The 22,520-nt window shown below is 44.4% G+C and overlaps 1 protein-coding gene across 1 annotated transcript in view; it reads right to left on the bottom strand.

Annotated features, from left to right (window-relative positions):
* LOC144819957 (bifunctional heparan sulfate N-deacetylase/N-sulfotransferase 3) overlaps nucleotides 1-22,520 on the bottom strand; it is a 532,418-nt gene that overhangs the window by 62,191 nt on the left and 447,707 nt on the right. Inside the window, exons 8-10 of the mRNA XM_078677644.1 lie at nucleotides 16,066-16,189; nucleotides 8,676-8,850; nucleotides 5,702-5,872 (exon numbers count right to left, since the gene is read on the bottom strand). Of these exons, the coding sequence (XP_078533770.1) occupies nucleotides 5,702-5,872; nucleotides 8,676-8,850; nucleotides 16,066-16,189 (470 nt within the window). The remainder of the gene's footprint in view (nucleotides 1-5,701; nucleotides 5,873-8,675; nucleotides 8,851-16,065; nucleotides 16,190-22,520) is intronic.

Below are 22,520 nucleotides of genomic sequence, written 5' to 3' on the forward strand. Positions count from 1 at the left end.
GGATTATTTAGGCAGCTTATTGGGTGAAGGTGTACACTTAAAATCTGTCAAATGCATTGACCTATTTCATGTGAAGGATAGGTATTTACTCTTTAATCCTATTTTTGTAAAGACAAAATGCAAAATAATTATTTCCCTGATTGATTAAAATCCATATACATTAAATCTTTTTTTGAAAGCCTGTATTTTTTGCAAATTCATGTCTAATTAATTGATACTTGGACACGTTATTTGAAGACCTCACACACACTGAAGTTCGAAAATAACACAGAACATAATATCTAGCTTGAGCCGCTTAAGGTCCTCAACACTTTCATCACTAATCTTTACATTTCTCCCTCCAGAAACCAAAAGTAGTATTTTGCTTCCTGATTTTGTCACAAAACTGTGCTAGAAATGTGCTTTCTGATTTTGTCACAAAATTGTGTTAGAAAGTCATCCTTTTGGCCTGTTCACCTCCATGTTTTGCTGAATAATACTGGTGGTAACTGACTCTTACTGTACCCTGGGCTCTACTAACCAGGCTCATGGCCAGTGATATGTTAATAAGCATTGGCATAGCCAATAGGTCTCGCATTTGGGACCTTAAAGGTGTTTAGCCATGCAACAGTTGTTGCACCAAGGATATTCTGCTGCATAGCTAAATACTTATAGGGTTCAAAAAGCGAGACCTATTGGCTATATCAATGCTTGTTTGTTTTTTGTTGCTGTTGTGTTTAAGTTGCCAGATCTACAATAGCTGGACATGGTTTTTGTTAACAGTTCTTTGCATCAAATGAACTTGTTTTCATTGCTCTGAATGTTGTTTCCATTCTGGTTGTAGGAAGCAGTCATTCCCGGGGGTGTGGGGGCTGCCTAGCGCATGCGGCGAACTTTTCAAATGAGAAAAAGCCTGGTGCAGGCGCAATTTACAAGTGTGGAGTGAGTGAGCCCCAGGCAGCATGACTCACTCACACAGGAGTTCATGCACTGCACCTGCATACTCAGCATGGTTTAAGGAAACTCGACCCACTCCCTCCCAGGCATCAAACACATATTTACTAAGAAACTCTGAGAAGAGCCTGCCTGATGCACTGACGGCTGGTGGTGTGTGTGCCTGGTGAAAGCGTGCACTGACAGCTGGTGGTATGTGTGCCTGGTGAAAGCGTGCACTGACGGCTGGTCGTGTGTGTGCCTGGTGGAAGCGTGCACCGACAGCTGGTGGTGTGTGTGCCTGGTGGAAGCGTGCACTGACAGCTGGTGGTGTGTGTGCCTGGTGAAAGTGTACACTGACGGCTGGTGGTGTGTGTGCCTGGTGGAAGTGTGCACTGACAGGAAGCGTGCACTGATGGCTGGTGGTGTGTGTGCCTGGTGAAAGCGTGCACTGACAGCTGGTGGTATGTGTGCCTGGTGAAAGCGTGCACTGACGGCTGGTGGTGTGTGTGCCTGGTGGAAGCGTGCACCAACAGCTGGTGGTGTGTGTGCCTGGTGGAAGCGTGCACTGACAGCTGGTGGTGTGTGTGTCTGGTGAAAGTGTACACTGACGGCTGGTGGTGTGTGTGCCTGGTGGAAGTGTGCACTGACAGGAAGCGTGCACTGATGGCTGGTGGAGTGTGTGCCTGGTGGAAGCGTGCACTGACAGGAAGCGTACACTGATGGCTGGTGGTGTGTGTGCCTGGTGGAAGTGTGCACTGACAGGAAGCGTACACTGATGGCTGGTGGTGTGTGTGCCTGGTGGAAGTGTGCACTGACAGCTGGTGGTGTGTGTGCCTGGTGAAAGTGTGCACTGACGGCTGGTGGTGTGTGTGCCTGGTGGAAGTGTGCACTGACAGGAAGTGTGCACTGACGGCTGGTGGTGTGTGTGCCTGGTGGAAGCGTGCAATGACAGGAAGCGTGCACTGACGGCTGGTGGTGTGTGTGCCTGGTGGAAGCGTACACTGACAGCTGGTGGTGTGTGTGCCTGGTGAAAGCGTGCACTGACAGCTGATGTTATGTGTGCCTGGTGAAAGCATGCACTGACGCCTGGTGGTGTGTGTGCCTGGTGGAAGCGTGCACTGACAGCTGGTGGTGTGTGTGCCTGGTGGAAGCGTGCACTGACAGCTGGTGGTGTGTGTGCCTGGTGGAAGCATGCACTGACAGCTGGTGGTGTGCGCCTGGTGGAAGCGTGCACCGATGGCTGGTGGTGTATGTGCCTGGTGAAAGCGTGCACTGATGGCTGGTGGTGTGTGCCTGGTGGAAGCGTGCACTGACAGCTGGTGGTGTGGTAGCCTGGTGGAAGCATGCACTGACGGCTGGTGGTGTGTGTCTGGTGGAAGTGTGCACTGATAACTGGTGGTGTGTGTGCCTGGTGGAAGCGTGCACGGATGACTGGTGGTGTGTGTGCCTGGCGGAAGCATGCACTGTCGGTTGGTGGTGTGTGTGCCTGGTGGAAGCGTGCACTCATGACTGGTGGTGTGTGTGCCTGGTGGAAGCGTGCACTGACGGTTGGTGGTGTGTGCCTGGTGGAAGCGTGCACTGACAGCTGGTGGTGTGTGTGCCTGTTGGAAGCGTGCACTGATGGCTGGTGGTGTGTGTGCCTGGTGGAAGCGTGCACTGATGGCTGGTGGTGTGTGTGCCTGGTGAAAGTGTGCACTGCCGACTGATGGTGTGTGTGCCTGTTTAAAGCAGGAGCATTCACAGTGATAGAAGACACAAATGAAACTGACGAAGAGGGAGGGGAAGAAGGGAGGGGGGAGTGCCAGCAGAGGAGCATTCACAGGATAGAAGAAACAAATGAAACTGACGAAGAGGAAGGGGGAGAAGGGAGGGGGAGTGCGAGCAGGGGAGCATGATTCACAGCCATAGAAGACAAAAAATTAAGCTGACCAGGAGGGAGGGGGAAAAGGGAGGGGGTAGTGCAAGCAGAGGAGCCTGATTACAGCAATAAAAACACAGATGGCAGCTGTGCACATGCACACGCTAGTGAACGCCAGCTGGAGGCCAGCAAAAGCCTCTGGTGGCACTTTTAAAAGCCACTTACTAAATGTCTCGAAGAGACAGAGCATGCGCTGTCTCAGGAGACCTAAAAAAGTCACATGTAATAGGGTACACATACAATTGGCAATGACAGACCCCATAAGTCCCTAGTGATAATAGGGCATGGGGTTGCAATCCACCTATAAGTCCCTAGTATATAATAGGGCATGGAGATTTCGAGGACCAGCATAGTTTTTGCACTTGGTTGTGTGCACTGCTGTGTGTTTGCTGTCCTGTTAAAGGCAGTCCTGCAGCCCGCTTCTAAAAGTAAATTCTAACAATGGGTATTGACAGACCCTATAAGACGCTGGCATTTAATAGGACTAGGGGGTTCAAACTACATATAAGCCCCTAGTATATAATAGGACATGGAAGTTTAGAGGCCCAGAAGATGTTATGCACTTGCATGTGTGCACTGCTGAGTGCCTGCTGTCATTTTAAAGGCAGCCTTGCTTTGCAGACTGAATTTAAAAGTAAACTGTATGCACATTTGACTTTGATGGTATGGGCACTTTAAAAGTGATAAATTACCTTATATTTCTACATATTAGGCACCCCAAGGTTTCCCTAGGTGTCCCAGTGGTGAGGCCATGCAGCTATAGACAGGGTCCTACTACAAGATGTTTTATATACCTTGGTGAGGGGAAAACTGCCCATTTAATTTTCCCCATTGTAGGTACTTAGCTACATAGGCTAACATTGCAATCGTTCGTGTAAGTATAACCATTGCCACTGTTGAATTTGGCATAATTAGTACAGAACACAAGTTATAAGACTTTTTTGTCTGTGAGCCAAAACCCAGCTTTCTAGCAGTCTCCCCTGATTGGTCAGCGCTAACAGACTTAGCCAGGCTGCTTTGATCAGAAGATTAGTGGCCAGTTTGGAGCAGAGGTTATCTGATGGTGGAAGGTCTGCAGTAGCCAGCTCTTACTCCTCTGAAGAGAATTCATCCATGTAGGATTTTGGAAGTGCAGTGCTTTGTGGGACAAGAAGAAACCACACTTAGGAGGAAGTTATCATGCTTTTAGGTGGCACCCAGCTTCTTAATGGGCAGAGAGGCCCCTCTGCTTGTCACCCCAGAAGACTGAATAAATATGTGAGAGCTGCATTGTCTCTCAGATCTGCTGCCTGAAACTACAAGGAGAAGAAGGACTGCCCTGCTCAAATCTGGATTTGCACCCAAAGGCCTGCACACTGACCGACTGCACATGTGTCACAATCTGGTACTTCAGCCCCGGGGACTGTACCTTGCTTCAAGAAGGATTAAGGAGTGGACTCCTTGCAAGCTACAGGTTAACAGAGCCCACCTGCATCATCTCCACCAAGAGTCTCTATCCTGGAGTTTGTCCAATGGACTTCAAAGGGTTTAGCAAGGAGCATTGTGGTAATTGTAGTCCATACATCCCGCAGACCATCTAGGAGATTCCATACCTTTAGATCAGTGTTTTGGACACTTAAAACCTACAAGGATACCTTCCGGAAGCACCTACTGAAGTTTGGAGAACTTTTGTGGAAAAGCTCCAGGAGGTGACCGACCCGATGTAGAGAGTCAACCCGACTACATTCCACCGCAACTCAGCCAGGATTTCAGGTTTGTCCAGCTGAAAGCTCCAGAGCTCCAGACTTTCAGGATTTAACCGGGGCCTCGCAAAAAGTCAAGCCAGCAAATCCTCACTGAATTTGGTCTGCTGTGGAGGGCCGATCGATGCCAGAAGAAAAAGCTCCCAAAAAGTTTCTAAGTGTGAAGGTAAAATTTTGACCGAGGCTCGTGATTAGTGTATCCAACCAGTGCTCCATTGTGGTTGGCCAGCTTTCATTTTGTCCGGGTCAAGCATGTCCAGCTGTCCCACAGTGGCGCTATAGGCTTTTAAGCACTAGAAAGTGTTAATTCTTTAAAAACTCATATCCGGGTCCCTACATTGATTTTTTGTCATTTTGGTGTCTATTTGTTCATAAAAATATAACATAGTTTTATAAATTTACTTATTCGGGTTATGTGTTTTTAAATGCTTTTTCTCCTCTCTCCTAAGTTAGGCCTGACTGCTCGCTGACAGCTACCAAGGGTTGAACAAGGGACTAATTTATTGGCCTGATTATTAGTGGTAGGTGCATACTTACCACTACCAATAACCAACTTTCCAACAACTTGCATAAGCTATATGTGCATAGGAAGAATGTAATCACAAAGAGGAGCCAAATTCCTGTATCTGAGTCCTGTCATTGGTTGAGCTGTGAATTTTTTCCTACACCATACCTTGTTTGAAGGGCAGTTGTTTCTGTGTTGCACAGGTGACATATTCATAAGAGAACATTTTTTGCCCTTCACAATCATAAATGCCTGGTTGTAAGCACAAAACAATATTAAAAAAAGGAAAATGTAAGATTGCAGTGAAGGAATCTTTCACCACACATATGTAGACATACATAAATCGTATTTATTGCATGTGCAATTATGTAGCTTTTATAAAGAATATCTCGATTTGTAGATGTACTTCAGAGTAGCACAATACTTCTGAACTATAAAGAATAACCTTGGTAGATCACTTGCACGTTGGGGACAACATACCAATTCACCTGTGCTACAGTTCTAAGTACAGAAGGGAGGGGTCAGTCTAGCTGAAGTTTCCTCTGCTGTAATAAATTTCTTTGCATTAGCCCTGATTTTAGACAGATTATTTAAAAACAACTTAATTTTGTTTCTCATTACCTGCCCAGAAGGGAAGTATGTTAGCCATCGTTCTATGTGAGCAGCATACCAGCCGGGCACCAGGCATCTCTTTTGTAGACTTTTTAACTCTGAAGGGGCGTGATGGCTGGCTGTTATCACTTCGTAGAAAGTGAACTTGAGAGCAGCAGGGTCCTCATGCGATCGCTGGTGCTGCAAGAAAAGAGGAGGTGTTCTGTTGCTATTTCTTGCAACCCACAGTAGTCTTTCTTCAAGATATTAAAATAGGCTTTATTCAAGTGACTGAGGTCGAAGTAAGAAACGTTTGATTGCTGAGTGCCTCACTGATGATGTACATACCTGCCAACTCACATGGTGCCACCGTGTGTCACACGATTTTGGCTCCCTTCACACGATCACCCAGTGAGGAGCCGAAATCATACAGTGGCAGCGAGAACAAGCTTTAAACCACTATCTACAGTGGAATTCCAGCTCGTTTTCAGAGGCTGTAAGCAGCCGACGCCCATTAAAAGGTGTAAAAACACCCCAGGACATCGCCGACAGCCTGGATGACCATTTTTTTCATTTTTATTGGGAGGGGGGTTTGTTGAGGGGCAGAGTGCCTCTTGAATAGTTCTCTGCACCAGACCCCGCCCCTCCAAGCCTCCCTCCCCCCAACATAGTGAAGAGGCTTTGTAAATTGGCAGGTATGGATATAAGATGCGATTAGCTATTATAACATAGGCGATTAGGAACACGTCAACATTTTTAAAGAAAAACTATAAAGGGAACATGGAAATAAATGGATTTACTCAGATCAGTGAAAGTGAATGAGAGTAACTGTTAACATCAGTTCCTAGGGAATTCAAAGGACGCCAGCCGGAAAAGGTAAATAAGTAAGATGCAATAACAAAGTCTTGTCTAATGGACTTCCCAGTGGAACCTTGGCCAAAAGATTTCCATGAGTGCACATGGTTAATCCTGTAGAACAATGTTACTGTTAGGGCCAGATTACAAGTTCTGTGCAGATTCCAGGTGTTTGGAATTTCCAACACAGTATGATATATCGGCAAAGAGTTCCTATGATTGCAACTTAAACACAGAATGGGGACTAACTGTGCCACCCTTCTTTTCCTGCTGGAATTCTGCATAGAATTTCCGATTTCTTGGGACTTATTTCAGATATTTACTACTGCTGGTAGCACATTGCGAATGTCTGTGAGGGCTCCTGTGTGGGATCCGGGAAGTGCCCCGACTGAGGGTTTGGCAGGGTTTTGTGAATGGCACTGGATGATGAGCATTCTGAAAGCAATTTACCATCCAGAATTTCTGGCGGGTAAAATCAGGTCCAGTGTTTCTGTGCCTGGGATATCCAGGTGCAGCCCCGGAGATAACTTATAATTATGTGAAGTGAAACTCCACACAGGAATATTCCTCCCCACAATGGGTAATCGGGCCATAGCATTTTTGGGGGGAGCAAAACACTAGCAGGATGGGCCTAAAAACTTCATCCAGTACGGGCTCCACAAAGTGAGATAGCAGGCTAGGTTGTCACAGCAAAAAAGAGGAACCAGGCAGGAAAATCCGCAGGGGGTGCAAAGCACCTTTCAGGGGTAAATGCTGGATGCAACAGCTTTGTATGGTTTTGCTGATTTTTCTTCCTTGCTTCTCATTTTGTGGAAGTCAGGTTTATCCTGACTAACTGTCATGGGCTGCAGTATGTGGGGCCAATGATCTTGGATGGACTGGTGAGAAAATTACAGTCAACATTTCTTCAAACTACGAGTGCTGCACATCAGGCAGGGATCTCAGTCGAAGTCTCTCACTTTTCCAGTATACATACATGCAGAAGGATAAGGTAAATGGTAAACAGACTCTCACGTTTTTAAGAGTGTTTGTGGCAGTTCCAACTCTATTCTCCTTGGGAATCCTGAGTTATCAGTTCACATAAGCACCCAAGAACTTGAAGGCGTAAATAACAGAGAGGCAGACACAGCAGGCAGAGCTCCCCTCCGGTCATGTGCTGTATTAGGTACTAAGCCGCTTCATCCCTGTAAGTAATGCTGAGTCCAAAATGCACACCGGCACCATGAAGAACACGTCTTCTCTTCTTCTTTCTCTAGGAATCATGAATTGCCACCAGGTCTGTGAAATATATTAAGATGGTATTTGTTTTTTTGGAAGGAAGAGTTCTGCTGGGCTGGTCTTCCTCGGTCACCTCCACTAAAAGGGGAACAGGAAATGGCTTGGAGACTAGGGAGAGGCCCTCAGACACGCATGAAACCATGAGGACACCTCTAGATCATTTGAGGCATAAACAATTCCCACTTGGGTAACTATAGCAAGGGCAAGGCCATGGTGGTTAATTCGCTGTGGCTAATCCAGGTACTGCAGTAACATATGGACCCATCCAATCAAGTTCAAAACAGGCACAGAAAAGTGTCTGAGAGCTGTTAGAGCCAGCTGAATATTCATCTATTTGTTTGAGTAGGTTTATTTATTGACTCTACGCAACCTACAAAAGAGTTGGCAAATAAATAAAATTAATTACTTTAGAGTTCATTACACTTGATAATTCTGTTTCCAAATATAGCCAAGAGTCCTTCTGTAAAGAGGGTAGCTGTAGATCTGCTGATCCTAAAGAGAGCACTGCACTATCCTTTTTATGACCACCTTACCCAATTCAAAGATTATCATTTAACCCCTACGCCACGGGGGTAATTCCCCCATGGCGCGGGCAACTACAGCAATGTGCCAGTCTTGGGTCGGATGCCTTGCGGCATACTTTCCATGGATAAGTCAAAATTTCGGATGCATTCTTGGGACCTTGCACCATGAAGCCCTGTATTGTAAATATGGGGCATCCATGGGGCATAAGGATTTTTCACGCAGGCGCAAGTAATGTTGACACATTGTTGCTTTGGCGCAGCAATGCATCCTTTCTTGTAAATATACCGCTAAGTGTCTTTCATTCACCTGGGGGGCTATGACTTGTGGCTGTGTGTATAAGTCTTACTTGGTACCAGGAGTAGGCGCGATCCGATGGGTCAATGAGGATGGTGATGACCTTTGCCTTTGGTATGAGAGCCGCTACTCGCTTCGGAGCATCTTCTGAATGGAAATAGTTGGCGCTCTTCTCAAACAGGAAGTCAGTGGTAACATTGGAAGGAATGGGAAAGAAATCCATGTACCTGGAACGAGACAGTATTTTGAAAACCTTTAAATCATATACTTGTAAACCATGTATATTTTTGTTGCAGTTAATATATAGCTCTTCGCTTCCTACAATGGGTGGTGTGCTATATTGACGTTGACCCGAACAGGAGGGGCACACTTCCTCATCCAAACTCTAAATGTAATATCTGCCAGTGTCGCTCACTAATTCATAGGGTATAAAAATGATAAATAGTTTAGTGAAAAAAGACTCCAAATACTGGGCCAAGTGCCACACTCTGGTCTCTCTAGTCACGTTAATGTAGCGGAACCCGGCATGGGCCATCTCACTGGCTTATAAGAAGATAATTAATCTTGCCATATTTATCGAGATCAAACCCAAAGCCATTCAGATATCCGTTGCAGACAGAGCGCATTGTAATCACTAAGAGGAGCATTCATTTGAACTTTTATATATCATTCTGGTAGCCATCAAGCACATTGGAGTTAGGCTCTGCAATCGCCTGATGTTCCTGTCACTGTAATCGAGTCTGACCCTGGATTGTAGAGGGTTTCTCTCTTGCCCTAGGGCTTTGAACAAGGATGATGTCAGCAGGTGTGATGGGGTTAACCTTCCTGACTGAATCAAACTTTCAGGAAGGACATATTGCCTAGGTGGAAAACTGTGGCTTCTCGCCTGACTGTGTGCTAGGTATGTGGCAGTGCCCTCCATCTGGACATGGAAAAGGGTCCAACAGGTGTCCTTTCTCTCGCACACTCTCTAAAAAAGGAAGATGTCTTGCTCGCAGATTTAGAGTGTTTAAATAGGGAGGATGGGACAGCCTCTGTTTTTAGATGGGTGTCAACTCAGACACACTCTAAATCAGGCTTGGCCTCCACACATGCTCTCACTCTCAACTCCATTTTATTGATTTATTGGTCAGATTTTTCAAGTTCTACATGCCAGAAATAAAAACAGATGCCATTTCAATGTTTATTTTGCTTTACCTGAGATACTACTGCCTTTATTCGCCCATATTGTCTGTGTCCTTCTAACAAGAAGCTATGCACATCTAGCCACAAATTTATGCCTAGGAATTGTCTAACCACACTTAAAAATTGGTCATATTGAGTAATCTCTGAGCATTTAACAACAACCGGATTTTCTAAAATGGTGATCGCCAAGGACCCAAATCAGTTAAAGTGAAAGAATAGAAGTAGGTTGGTAATTAGTATTTTAGAAGTGGCACTTATATAAATTGTGTGTGTTACACGCGATACCAGAGGGTTGTGGGGTAGAAACAGTGGCTTTCTGCACCCCCACAATCAGTTTCTTATTATAATTAGGGCCACTGGAATTATGCAATAGAGCAGCGATTTTCCATAAATATAGATTTGCTGCATTTTCCACATAATCTAGTATTTGCCGCATAATCTGTAGATTTTAACCAAAAAAATTTCTAGCTCAAATGTTTTCAAAGTTATTAAAAATGTAGCAGCTCATTTTGCCACGCATGGTAAGGCCCTTTGGACAGTCACCTTTCTGTTGCTTATTGCTATAATTGGGTATTAAACTGGTAGCAATGAGGTTCAACCAATGATCAGGTAGTGTTGCCAACTTTAACAAGCATTTGCAATGCAATAGGTGTCGCAGTTGTGAGAGTTTGAGCTATTGGCATTGTAAATGGCAATGCCTTTTATTTATGTGTTGGTTTTCAAAACATAAATAAAAGGCATTGTCGTTTACAATGCTGTGGATCAGTTGCTTTGTAGACAAAAAAGGCCAAATACTTTGGTATAACATGGATGTACAGAACGTATCAACACACATATATTAAAAATGCACTTATTGGTGTGACATGTGTTATGCTCGTTATACATTGCAGCGATGGAGTAAGGGTGATGCAGTGAGCGTTGTAGGGTGGGTGGAAAGGTGAGTAGACACTCGTGGATGAGAGAGCGCCGGCAGCCGGAGGGAGAATAACCGGTTGTGGAGGAAGGCACATGACCATGACTGAAGGAAAGAGCATAGGACGGGGAGAGTGCAGAGGGGTGGGGTGTTCTGAAAACACAAGAGCAGAACTAGGGAATGTGGTCATAAGAAACGCAAGCCCTTGGCCGGAGAGCATGGCTGGGAGAGGCGCGGGAGCCTGGTTAGAAGTGATGCAGGGTTGCCTGGGTGGGGAGTGAGCACTTGGTTAGAGGGGAGAGCTGGGAGAAAGATGAGTGTACACAGCTGGGAAGGTGCTTGTCTATACTAAAGAATAAACAATAATCATGAACTCCAATAGTTTGTGTAATTATGAGGAGTAAAGAAGCATCATTCATTTGGTATGTCCGAGAAGCTTGGTTGCCTCTTACAGGGAACATTTTACTAGCAGGTATCACTTTGCAGTAGGTGCATTAACTGACTGAGCTATACCGCAGCTGTGGTGAGGCAGCGAGCTGAGCTGCCCAAGAGCAGTGCCGAGTCCTCTCAGACTTTAGAAGCAGCGACCGCATCATGTGTGTAGGAATTCAGAAACCGTAGACAGAAAGTGACAGTGAGGAGCCCACAGCACTGCATAGTTTTGATTACAGATGATGCTCTCCCACAGCACACTGAGGTGGACACCCACAGCATAGATGAGCACTGGCTACATCCTCTCTCCTACAGCGCAGTGACGGGGACACCCACAGCAGGGCCCACCGCTGTCTGCAGCAGCTCTCCCGCTCACCAACAGCACTGCCCACCGCTGGTTGCAGCAGCTCTCCCGCTCACCCCAGCACTGCCCTCCGCTGGCTGCAGCAGCTCTCCCGCTCACCCACAGCTCTGCCCATCGCTGGCTGTAGCAGCTCTCCAGTGGCACCTACAGCACTGCCCACTGCTGCAGCAGCTCTCCCCACTCACAGCACTGTCCACCGCTGGCTGCAGCAGCTCTCCCAGGCACCCACAGCACTGCCCACCGCTGGCTGTAGCAGCTCTCCTGTGGCATCCAGAGCACTGTCCACCGCTGGCAGCAGCAGCTCTCCTGCGGTACCCACAGCAGTGTCCACCGCTGGCTGTAGCAGCACTCCCACTCACCCCACAGCACTATCCACCGCTGGCTGCAGCAGCTTTCCTGCTCACCCCACAGCACTACCCACCGCTGGCTGCAGCAGCTCTCTTGACCATCCACTGCCCACAGCTGGCTGCAGCAGCTCTCCCACAGCACCCACAGCACTGTCCACCACTGGCTGCAGCAGCTCTGCCACAGCTGCGGGCACACTGACGAAGGTACCCACAGCACTGCCCAGCATTGATCGCAGCAGTTGTCCCACATAACAGCTCCAGGGCTGTATGAGCAGGAGATCCTTTGGTGCAGCTGTATCGCGTTCCCAAACCAGGTGCTGAACTAACCCAAGCCCCTCTACTGTTAGACGGATGTATGACGTTATAACGCATACTTTTACTCCGCAGACCATTACAACGCGACTTTTACTCCGCATACCGTTACAACGCATAGCGCCTTGGGGCGCTGGATAGTGGTAAGTATAATTTACTATTCTAACTCCAGTCCCCGTGGACCCTAGGGAAGGTGTTGGATAGTAAATTATACTTATTCCCTATCCTAGAGCGCCCCCCAGCGCAATGCGTTGTAATGGTATGCGGAGTAATGGTCGCGTTGTAATGGGTCTGCGGAGTAAAAGATCCGTTGTAACGGGTGTATACCCTGTTAGACACTATCTTCTGGGTTTGGAGTTTGACGTTTGACGTTTGGGTGATTCTGCTGTGAAGCCAAACAACCTCAGGACGATCACACTTTGAACACAGTGGGTCAGAATGAAGGGAAACACCTCAACTCTCATTTGAAATGCACCGAAAGAAGCATTTAAAAAAAAACACAGAGTACACTGTACACACATTCAAAGAAGTCGATATAAAGTCCTAATGATTGAGGTGCATTTCTAAAAGATGGATACCCGATAGCACCTGCCCATTTATAGCACTAGGTATGGTCTGATGCTGCCCGAGTGCACCCCAGCTGGACCCAAGACCAACCATCTGTGCAGTCAGCTCTGTGTGAAGGGTTTATCCGTGGTTTGTTAATGAGGAGAATAGAACAACAAGCGAGGCAGGCTGCCGGCAGTAGGGGAGGAGCACATGCGCCTTGCGCGGCAGCAGGGGGGAGGAGAGGGCTGCGCAGTTCCCTTGTGAGAGTGATAATTACTACCATATGGCGGCGCTCTCACCTGCAAGGGAATCGCCACATGTGCACGCGTTGCCATTGAAGGCAATGGAATGCGTGTACGTTTTAGCCTGAAAAAGGCACTCGATGGCTACAGGTCTCTTTCCTATGCAGCGCATGCGCGCTGCATAGGCGAGACCCTAAAATGACGAAATAATGAAGTAATATTGCTACAAAATATGCAGGATTATGCCGCATAATTTACTTCACCCTGCCACATAATTTTTCACTCTCCTGCTGCATAATTCTAGCGGCCCTGATTATAATGAGCTGCTGGGGTAATAGACTCTAGCGCTGGAGATTGACTTGGGTATTTTGTGGCTGCTTTGGCAGCTACTGTACAGGAGATACAGGAAGAAAGAGGATGGATGTCACTGCCCTGCCAGGGATATTTAATGGAGCCGTTCAGTGTAGCGAAAAAAACGGTTCTCTTAACCCAACCCGGCATCGTTAACAATCACCAACAATAAGCATTCTAAAATTTTGCTTTGTTTAATGAAGTCAGTTTGAGCTTTGAACTGTGTTATGACATCATTCACTGGATAGCCCTTATAAATCTACTTCTCAGCTAACTCTATGTCTGCATCCTTACTCATATTTTACCTGAAAGATTTTGATTAATAGACACTGTTGATATGAGCTGTAATAATTGTTCCTCAAAAGTACACTTAAATATGACATATTACAATGAGCACTTGAGGATCATATCAGAATGTGCAAATTCAAGCAAATTCGTGTAGATTCCAGACTAGGAAAAGAATTGATATTCAACTACATGATTCCTTTTAAATCGGGAATTGTTTGTGTGTAATCGAACATGGACTCTCTTAATCCATGCAGCATTCTGGTTCTGAAGTATTTTCAACACTCTATTAAGACTGTTGTGCTCCAGAATTGTTTGTGAGTAACTCTGTGAATTAAGTAATTTCTATAATCTATGGAAGACCAAGGTGATGGTATGAGTGCAACACTAATGTAGTTAATGAATATGACGCTACAGAGATACAAAAACATATGGGGCCATATATTTTTATGTACCACTGAAACATTATATGACTCTAGCACCACTACTATGTGACATTATTCATCTAAATTGTATTCAGAGTGACTGTACATGACTCCGTATTGATGGGCCCGGCCCGCCCCTTCATTTTACTTCATATACTTATTTCTTATATATAAATTTTAATAGATTTTCCCTTAGAATGTCTTTCGACCATCTATGATCTAGAACGCTTCCATTTATAGTACACAAAAGAGGACGGCTATCTTGTAATAAATGTGGCTCATTTTTGCGCATTTTCTGATGATTGCAATCATCAGCTGTACATTGAGCATGGCAGCAGCGTTTTCACTTTTTTGATTTTAGACTCTCAAAGACGCCAAAAAACGAGGTTGGATGGATCTATTTCAGGTCCGTTTTGCTTGTTTTTTTTAACTACACACCCTCTCATAATTTTCCTTTTTAGGTTTTAGGAGAACTTCCAAACTCTGAGAAGATGCCCTCATTAGCTGTTTACTTTGGGCCCACCCTCTCGACTTTCAGTACTTCATACACCAGTTAGAACCGCTTTTTGGATCAAGTAGAGATCCACCCTTACCTTTTATCATGAGTAAACGGTTGACACTCTCTTATTATTATCCTCTGTTATAGGTAATCTTTTAAGTCACATTATAATGCCTCCTACTAAATAGTAGATGGACGGCCTGACTCCTTAGAGCACTACTATTAGGTAATTGGAACCTCTAAGAGGGTATCCCTCAATGATCTTCTCTAAAAATGTAATTTTACCCTTGGTAGCTTTAACTTTTACATATCTATAGGACGGGTTCTAAATAAGTAAATCTCAACTTGCTCACCTTCAGTGATGGTCCCTTGTTAGCACCAATTAATCAACTTTCATACATGCATCTCTTTACAGATTGAATCTCCTCTTTACCGTGTAAGTAAACCACTTTTGTGACATGCCCATAAAACCTATAGATCTCGCCATTCATTGGAAATACCCCATGACAATGGCCTCTCTTGCCCTCTCTCAACTGAAACCCCTTTCCTGTGACTTTCTGTTCGAAATTGCTTGTTCTGATGATTGATGACCCTCCAAGTTGTCATGGATTGAAATGCCAGTGACGCCAAGAGCAAAATGCTGCAATACTGAATGTGCATTTTATGTTTGATGTCTAGGAATCTAATAATTCAAACAATCAAATCAATTATTGTATCAGACCATGGACTCTGTATTATACAGCCTTCTTAATTGTCCTTTTCTAAATGTTACATGTGTGTGATCACTTGAGCATGGGCAAGTGCATTAAATGCTTTGTATATATAAAAGCTGAATGTCTTCCTGTCATCTCTTGTTGCTTCTTGTAATACTTTAATAGTATTATTATCTGTTACCAAATAAAATAATGCATTACATAAAGTGATTGTAATTTATAACATGTAATGCTCCACAAGGAACCACTGTTCCTCGTTTAGTTCCCCTTGTTGCAGGTGGTTATTGGACCGCCCCTTTTTAAATCATCACAGCGAGGGTGGTCTGCTGAGGGCAACAGACAACTATACCTGTGATCGCCTTTTACAACTTTGTTTTGAAGCAGGTCATTTTCCTTAAAGGAAACAGGCCTTGAGTGATGGCCCAGTGGGTGGGGTGGGCAGGCAGCCAGCTTTGCAGAAATGTAGGTATTATTGGTGCTGCAGGTGCAGTGGCACCAGGGTCCATCCGTGTGAGAGGTCAACTAAACCCCAATTATGGCTGTTTTACTAACCTTCCTTGTTTGGATTATAGCTCAGAGCACACTTCCTGTGCCAGTGTTACTGTGGGCCTCAGAGCAATTGCCTGAGGGGAAAGGGATAGATTGAAGGAGAGGAGACATCTTAGTTTGGATGTCAGTGTGACGGCCAGAAGGGGAGTGGGACATGATGGAAGCCCAGGGTAAGCCTCTGCAACTATATATACACATATAACTCTTCAATTGGCTCTACTATTGAACAGCATATGCATCCCAGCTTAGGTCTAATGTTTGCATAGCACATCTTACCAATCAATACCACGGTGGTAGTTATTACCATTGAAGAACTGCACTTCTTCAAAGGTTCTGGGGCTGGGCGAGTTGCTGATGATGGATGGATGCATAATCAGGAACAGGTACAGGGCAGTGGTACCTGCAGTACGGAGAAACAATCCAAGTGTAAACAGAGACTGCAGCGAATCAAAAACAGAAGGAAAACTCACGGTTCAACAGGACCTGCTAAAGTTGCAACACAGAATATTCAGTTTTCACATTTAGGCACTGTGCTTAGGGCATAGTGCATGTTCTGTGAGAATCGTCTTAATTAGCACTGACAAAGCCAATGGGTTCGGCCTTTGTATTGTAGGTACACAGAAATACACAACATTCATGCACACATTCAATGTTTCAATAGGGGGTGTAAGTGCTATATAAATGCCAATACAATACAGTACAATAACATTGACAACATGTTTAAATGCATTTTATGTAGGGTAGACCTATTGACTTTGTCAAAAGGTCAGAACACCAAAATATAAAAAGTGTGCCAATTGACTTCTTTAAGACTATGCACATCAACATATATAAAATATACCTATTGTTTTTGTCAAAAAGTTATCAAAAATTGTAATCAAATGTCTATTTTATACATTCAAACATTGCAATAATTAAGAAAAGTAATTGTCATAATTTATTTTTAATGAAACTGTTCTAAAAAATAGACTTTAACAATTCTTTGAGACTTTCTTATAATATTTTTCAGGTTACAAAATGCAGCCATGGAACCCACCACAAGGGGTGCCTGAACTCCAGCTGAAGAGGATAGATCTCCAACTCAGAGTGCTTTTGAAAAAATAGGGAAAGTTCTCCTGATGCCATGGTGATTCAGTGACCCAGGAGACTTAGGGCCCGATTCACAAAGAGTCTCCACACTTGAGGTGGAGGCTCCGCAGTCATGGTGCAATCGCTGCAGTCATGGCAGAATACCAGAACTTCATTTGCTCATTGCAGAAACTCCATCATGAGTGCTGAGACTCTGCCAAGACTGCGGACCCTCAGCTACAAGTGTAGAGGCTCTTTGTGAATTGGGCCCTTTTTTTAATGTTGTTGCGGGGGGGGTGGCTCCTGCATTCCCTGCAGCCACCCTCAAACATTATAGAAAATGGTTGTAAAAAACCCTTACAGGGTATGAGTGTGCTCTCCTTTTCTGGAGTACCCATTCTGGGGGCCAGCAGTAACCAGCATTTTTTTAAGTGGGTGCCCCAGTGCCTACCTAGGGCACTCACAACACCCTATCCTTGGGGACCGTGGGGAAGCCCCAATGATCCGGCGGCCCTTGCCGGCTTCCCAGGCACTGCCTATAGTAGTGCTGGTAGGACCCTACTCTTTAATGTTGCTCCCGCCTGGGCGAGAACCACTTTTTTCTGTGCTCCTACCTGGGTGGAAGCAAAGTTGAGTTTCCAGCATGGGAGAGTGCAGGCAGGGTATGCACGTGCTCTCCCGGGCAGGAAACAGCAGTGTCCATTGGGAAGCGGTCCCCAAGACACTGCTTGGATCAGGCCTTGGGTAATGGGGTACAGGGAGTGATTTACAGCTCAGGGAGAGGAACTGAATGCCCCTGTCCCCTAATTATTATACAGCAGCCCTGGGAGATGGGGTCCCTGGGACTTCATAGAAGTACCTGGATGGGGGCCACGCAGTCCCCTACCCAAATTATAAAAAAACAGACCTGGAGGATGGAGTCCCGGGGCCTCATAGAGGGGGGTACGGGGGGTGCCGACCTTCCCCCTACTCCCTAAACATTAAGGAAACTGGCCCCTGGAATGGGGTTTCTGGTGGATCAAGAAGGGTTGAGAAGGGGAGCCGCATAACCCTGTCTCCTAAACCATAGCCATGTCGCGCCCCCAGGGCCCTAGCCTACTCCAGTTTTTTTTGTTTTTTTAAGTCTGCTTTTTTTCAATTGTACCGCAGATTTGAAGATCCATCAAAAAGTTGCGGTAACATTTTCAAACTAATTATTATTTGTACCCTCCAATCAGGCCTCGGAAGGCAGCGTATCCCTACCCTGCTTCCCTGTTGCTTGTTAAAAATCTTTTTTTCTGGACATGGGAATGAATTGCCAAGATCCAAAATGTCTGCCGCCACATCCTTGTTGATATGGTGGCAGCTAATCAGATCTTATCTCTAGATCTGTCGGCTCAGTGGATCCTCTGCGGTGATATATACATAAATTTTAATTTACCGAAAATTAGTGAGTGGATTTACACCAAACAGCACATTTTCTCGACTAAGATGTTTCTTTCTGCTAAATCTGTTCAGCTGTTTTGACTGTAGCTGAGTCTTATTTTCCAATGAAAAAACTGCATGGGGAAAACTGGATTTAGGACCTCCCCCTTTTTCATAGCACTCACTTTACAGATCACCCCGAAACTTTCTAGGAAGGAGCTGAGATGGATAAACTTTTTTGGGAAAGCTTGGTGAAGATTTGTAAACGGTGCCAATGGTATTAGCAAACCAAAAATTAATTCCTATCTAAAAGTGGTCTTAACTATAACTACCTATAGTTTACATTTCAGGGGAGACTTATAGGCACCCACGAAATGACTACGTCTGAAGGGTAATAACAAGCAGATGGAGCCGAGTCAGATCTTCGGCTTTCTTATGCAAATGGGTTTTACAGTGCCTAAGTAAAGCCCTCTCCACTCCTGAATCATGAGAAAATCCCTGGAATTCCAGAGATTTTACACTTATTATATCTCCAAAAGGATTTGGCATATGAATGCTGCATGTTATTCAAGTCGAACTTAAAAGAAATGCCTAAACCAGGACCTTTTTATAGATTTTAGCTTCTAAAGGCCATATGTGCACAACATTGCTGCCCTAAATAGCTGCCCGCACTACCCCCAACAGTGGGTAGGGAGGCTGCACGGTGAATGATTGCATTTGTCTGTCCATGGACAACTTCAAACTGCATTCACCCTGTTGTATTAATCAGCTTCCTTGTAATCAGCAGAAAGGCGCACTGAATAGGATTAAAACAACTAAAATATTTTCAAAGTTAAAGCAGTTAATAAGATTTACTCCCCTTTATAGTCTCATTAGGCAGCTTGCTTACAGTAACAATGTTGTTTGACGTATTCTTAGCGCCCTTCTCATAGAAGCTGTGTTAACTCTGGAATTACCTAGAGAAATCCTACTCAAGAGCGGCATTTGTTCATTCCTTGCGAAATGAACGTCTAGTAAAAATAAAAGAACAACAAGCTCAAGCGTGCATGTAACATATATTGTTTTTCTTTGAGTTGGAGCACTGAATACAGATGTCATCTAACTTTAAAATGGTAATTTTGTCACTTGTCTTGAAGGGTTCTTATAAAAATGATATTTTACGGCTTAATGATAGTATTAGATTTTTGTTTCATTATTGTATGCCTGTGATTCTTTTTACAATATGTATAAGAAAATGGTCAGATTACGAGTTCTACAGAATTCCATGCAGAGAAGCCTGGTGGTGCAAATTACCGTTAGCAGCCAGGATCTTGACATGGGATTACTGTCATTTTGAGTTAAACCCCTCAGAATGGGAAATAAGTGTGTGGACCCAGAAATCCAATGCAGAATTCAACATGGCATTCTCTAGTCAAGTCATTTGAATGCAGACATTTAGGTGCATATTTACAAGGGAATGGTGAAGTGCGTTGTTCCAAAAACGCAGGTTTGAGCCATATTTAAAAAGATATGGCACATCCCTTCATTTTCCCAAGCGCTGGTACTAAATTAAGCTGCTTAGCACAAAGGCAGGCACACTTGCACCATTGTGCATGGGTGTCTGCATTGAGGAAATTATTGTTTATGTGCAAGAAGGTGTCCCTTCCTGCACATAAACAATCACAAATGGCGATTTGAAACTTTTCTGTGTGCTGCAAAAATCGTAATTTTTTAAATTGATTGTTTATGTGCAGGAAGGGACACCTTCATGTTGATTAACAATCATTCATGGTGTTTTGCTGTTTCTATGTGTGCTGCACAATGCAGCACACATAGAAACAGCAAACATGAGGAGAAATAAAGCATTTCTCCTCGTTTAGCCATTTTAAGTACAGGTTTTGCCTGGTCTTAATTTTGGCAGTGTCTCCTATTTACGCCTCCCTTGTAAATAGGAGGCAGTGTCACAATCAATGGATGTTGTGGCGGAACGCACACCACAACACCCATTGCTCACCCCTTTCACGCTAAGTATAGCGCAAAAGGGTGCCTTATTTACAAGGCGACGTTAAGTTGCTTAACATTGCCTTGTAAATAAGGCAATGCCCCTAACACCACAGGGACGTTGTTAAAGGTGACGCTCCTGTGGCGATAGGGGCTTGTAAATATACCCCTTGGTACCTTCTTTGAGTATGCTTGCCTTGAAAACCATACACCTTACCATCGAGTAGAGTAAAATTGTAAAACAAAATTCAACCGTATAGATCTGAATCTAGTTATAAGTAGTAATAGTAACAAAATCATACTTGTGCTTAGTTATTTTTATCTGCTCCTTTTTGCTCATACAACAGATCACGGTTAATGATCTTCGATAATGCAGAACTGAAACTTCCCTCCCCCAAGTGGGCCACAATGCTTTTCTGTTCTACGATCTTGGAAACTAATTCTAACTAATGTTGTGCATTCTGCAGCTTTCAGCATTACCAATCACTGTTTGTTGATCAAAGCCCATAAAGATAGCTTGAGCACTACGGGAGTCATTTTCTGTTGGCTCAAATCTTATTAGTCCAATTGGTCCCAAGTGGTATAAATATGGAAATTTCTCTGTAGTTTGAAGCAATAACAAAGTGTCCCCCATGGCTCAATCCGTTCACTCTCTGAACAAATTCTACATGGAACCTCTCAAGTCGTCCATATGTACTCGGGGCCAGGTTTGACACAGCACTATACAGGAAGACTACTTGCTGTGCTACATCAAATGGAGAGAGAGAGAATGCACCATATTTAGCAAGATATGGTGCATTACTGCTCTGTCCCTGGGCTGTCACACTATGTGCTGCCTGGCTCCAATGCTGGGACTCTTGTGCCATGGTGCAAGGGTGCATGTGTTGCAGGCAGGACACCTTTCTACACAAAAACAATCCATAGAGGCGTTTTCTTCTTTCTAAGTGTGCTGCAGAATGCAGAAAAGGAGACAACGAGGAGAAATAAAAATAAAGGTATTTCTCCTCATTGCACCTCATCGGGGAGGCATACAGTTTTCATACATTCCCAGATTTCCTAATATTGGTAAATCTGAGAATGAGCCAAAAAGTATGGATGGATGTGTGGGAACTTTTCATTCCTCAGCTTAAAACTAATGGACACTTCATTTTATAACTTGAGATAATTCTTGAATTTGCAGACAACAAAAAGAGCCAAAAACCCACTTTTATGAGGACTTCACCACTGACCACCAGAAAGAGTCCCTCTCCTCAGACAGCTTATTCTTGCCAACCATTTGCATACAGTGTTGTCACAGCACTATACAAGTCTATACAAATAAATGGTGGTAAGCATGTCAATAGACTTAATTTCCAACCTGCGAATGAATCATGCTCACTTTGAAGCAATGAAACCTTATTTGATAAAGCAAGTACTATGTGCATTATTCACTTCTAAGCACTCATTACCACAAAGCAGTGTTTAAAATGTACCCTACGGATATCGGCAACGCATCTTTGAGTCTACCGAGAGATCATGTTTCAGAAAATCCACCAAGTCCTTCGTGTAGAGGGGGTTCGATTTTAAGGAACTATTTTTACTGAAACTAGCACAATGTTATAATAGGTTGGGCTACTTATGAAATAAAGGTGGCAAGTGCAGACCAGCCAGAAGAATTGGATCAGCATCAAAATGTGAGCTAGTGGCTCTGAAAGTCAAGATCAGCGTTAAGATAGAACACTCTCACTCCAAGGGGCACAGTTCCAGGCTGACCTCCAACTGCAAGAAAGTACACTGGGGAACATCTGTGATTCTGTAGACTGTAGAAAATTATATTGTGTACCTCGCTAAGTGAGCATTACACTGGAATTGAAGATGAAAGTGAAGTGGCTAGTATGTGCTTTGTATTGGCTAAGGAGTCGTGCACCTAACACACCGTGTACTTACATAACCATAACATTACCACTTAAGTTTGAAGAATACATATTGAAATTCAAATATGAATAGTTAATGTATATTTGCACTTTTTCCCAGCAAAGCGAAGCCTGCAGATCTGTGTTGGTTCTAGAATAGCCTCAGGGAGTTGGGAAGATTATGTGTAAAAATTACCTATTGATACTCAATAATATGCCAGGGTAATGAAAATAACCTGTGGGTTTTCACAATTGGCAGGCAGTTTTGATATTTCACTTGAGTTCATGAGCTTATGTACAAAAACATCATCCGCATAGATTTTGACCTTTTAAAGAACATGAAATATATCTGCAGCTCCTGCAATTGATGAGGATAATGTTCTATGA

Source organism: Lissotriton helveticus, chromosome 2_1, assembly GCF_964261635.1.
Source record: "Lissotriton helveticus chromosome 2_1, aLisHel1.1, whole genome shotgun sequence".
NCBI classification, from domain to species: domain Eukaryota; kingdom Metazoa; phylum Chordata; class Amphibia; order Caudata; family Salamandridae; genus Lissotriton; species Lissotriton helveticus.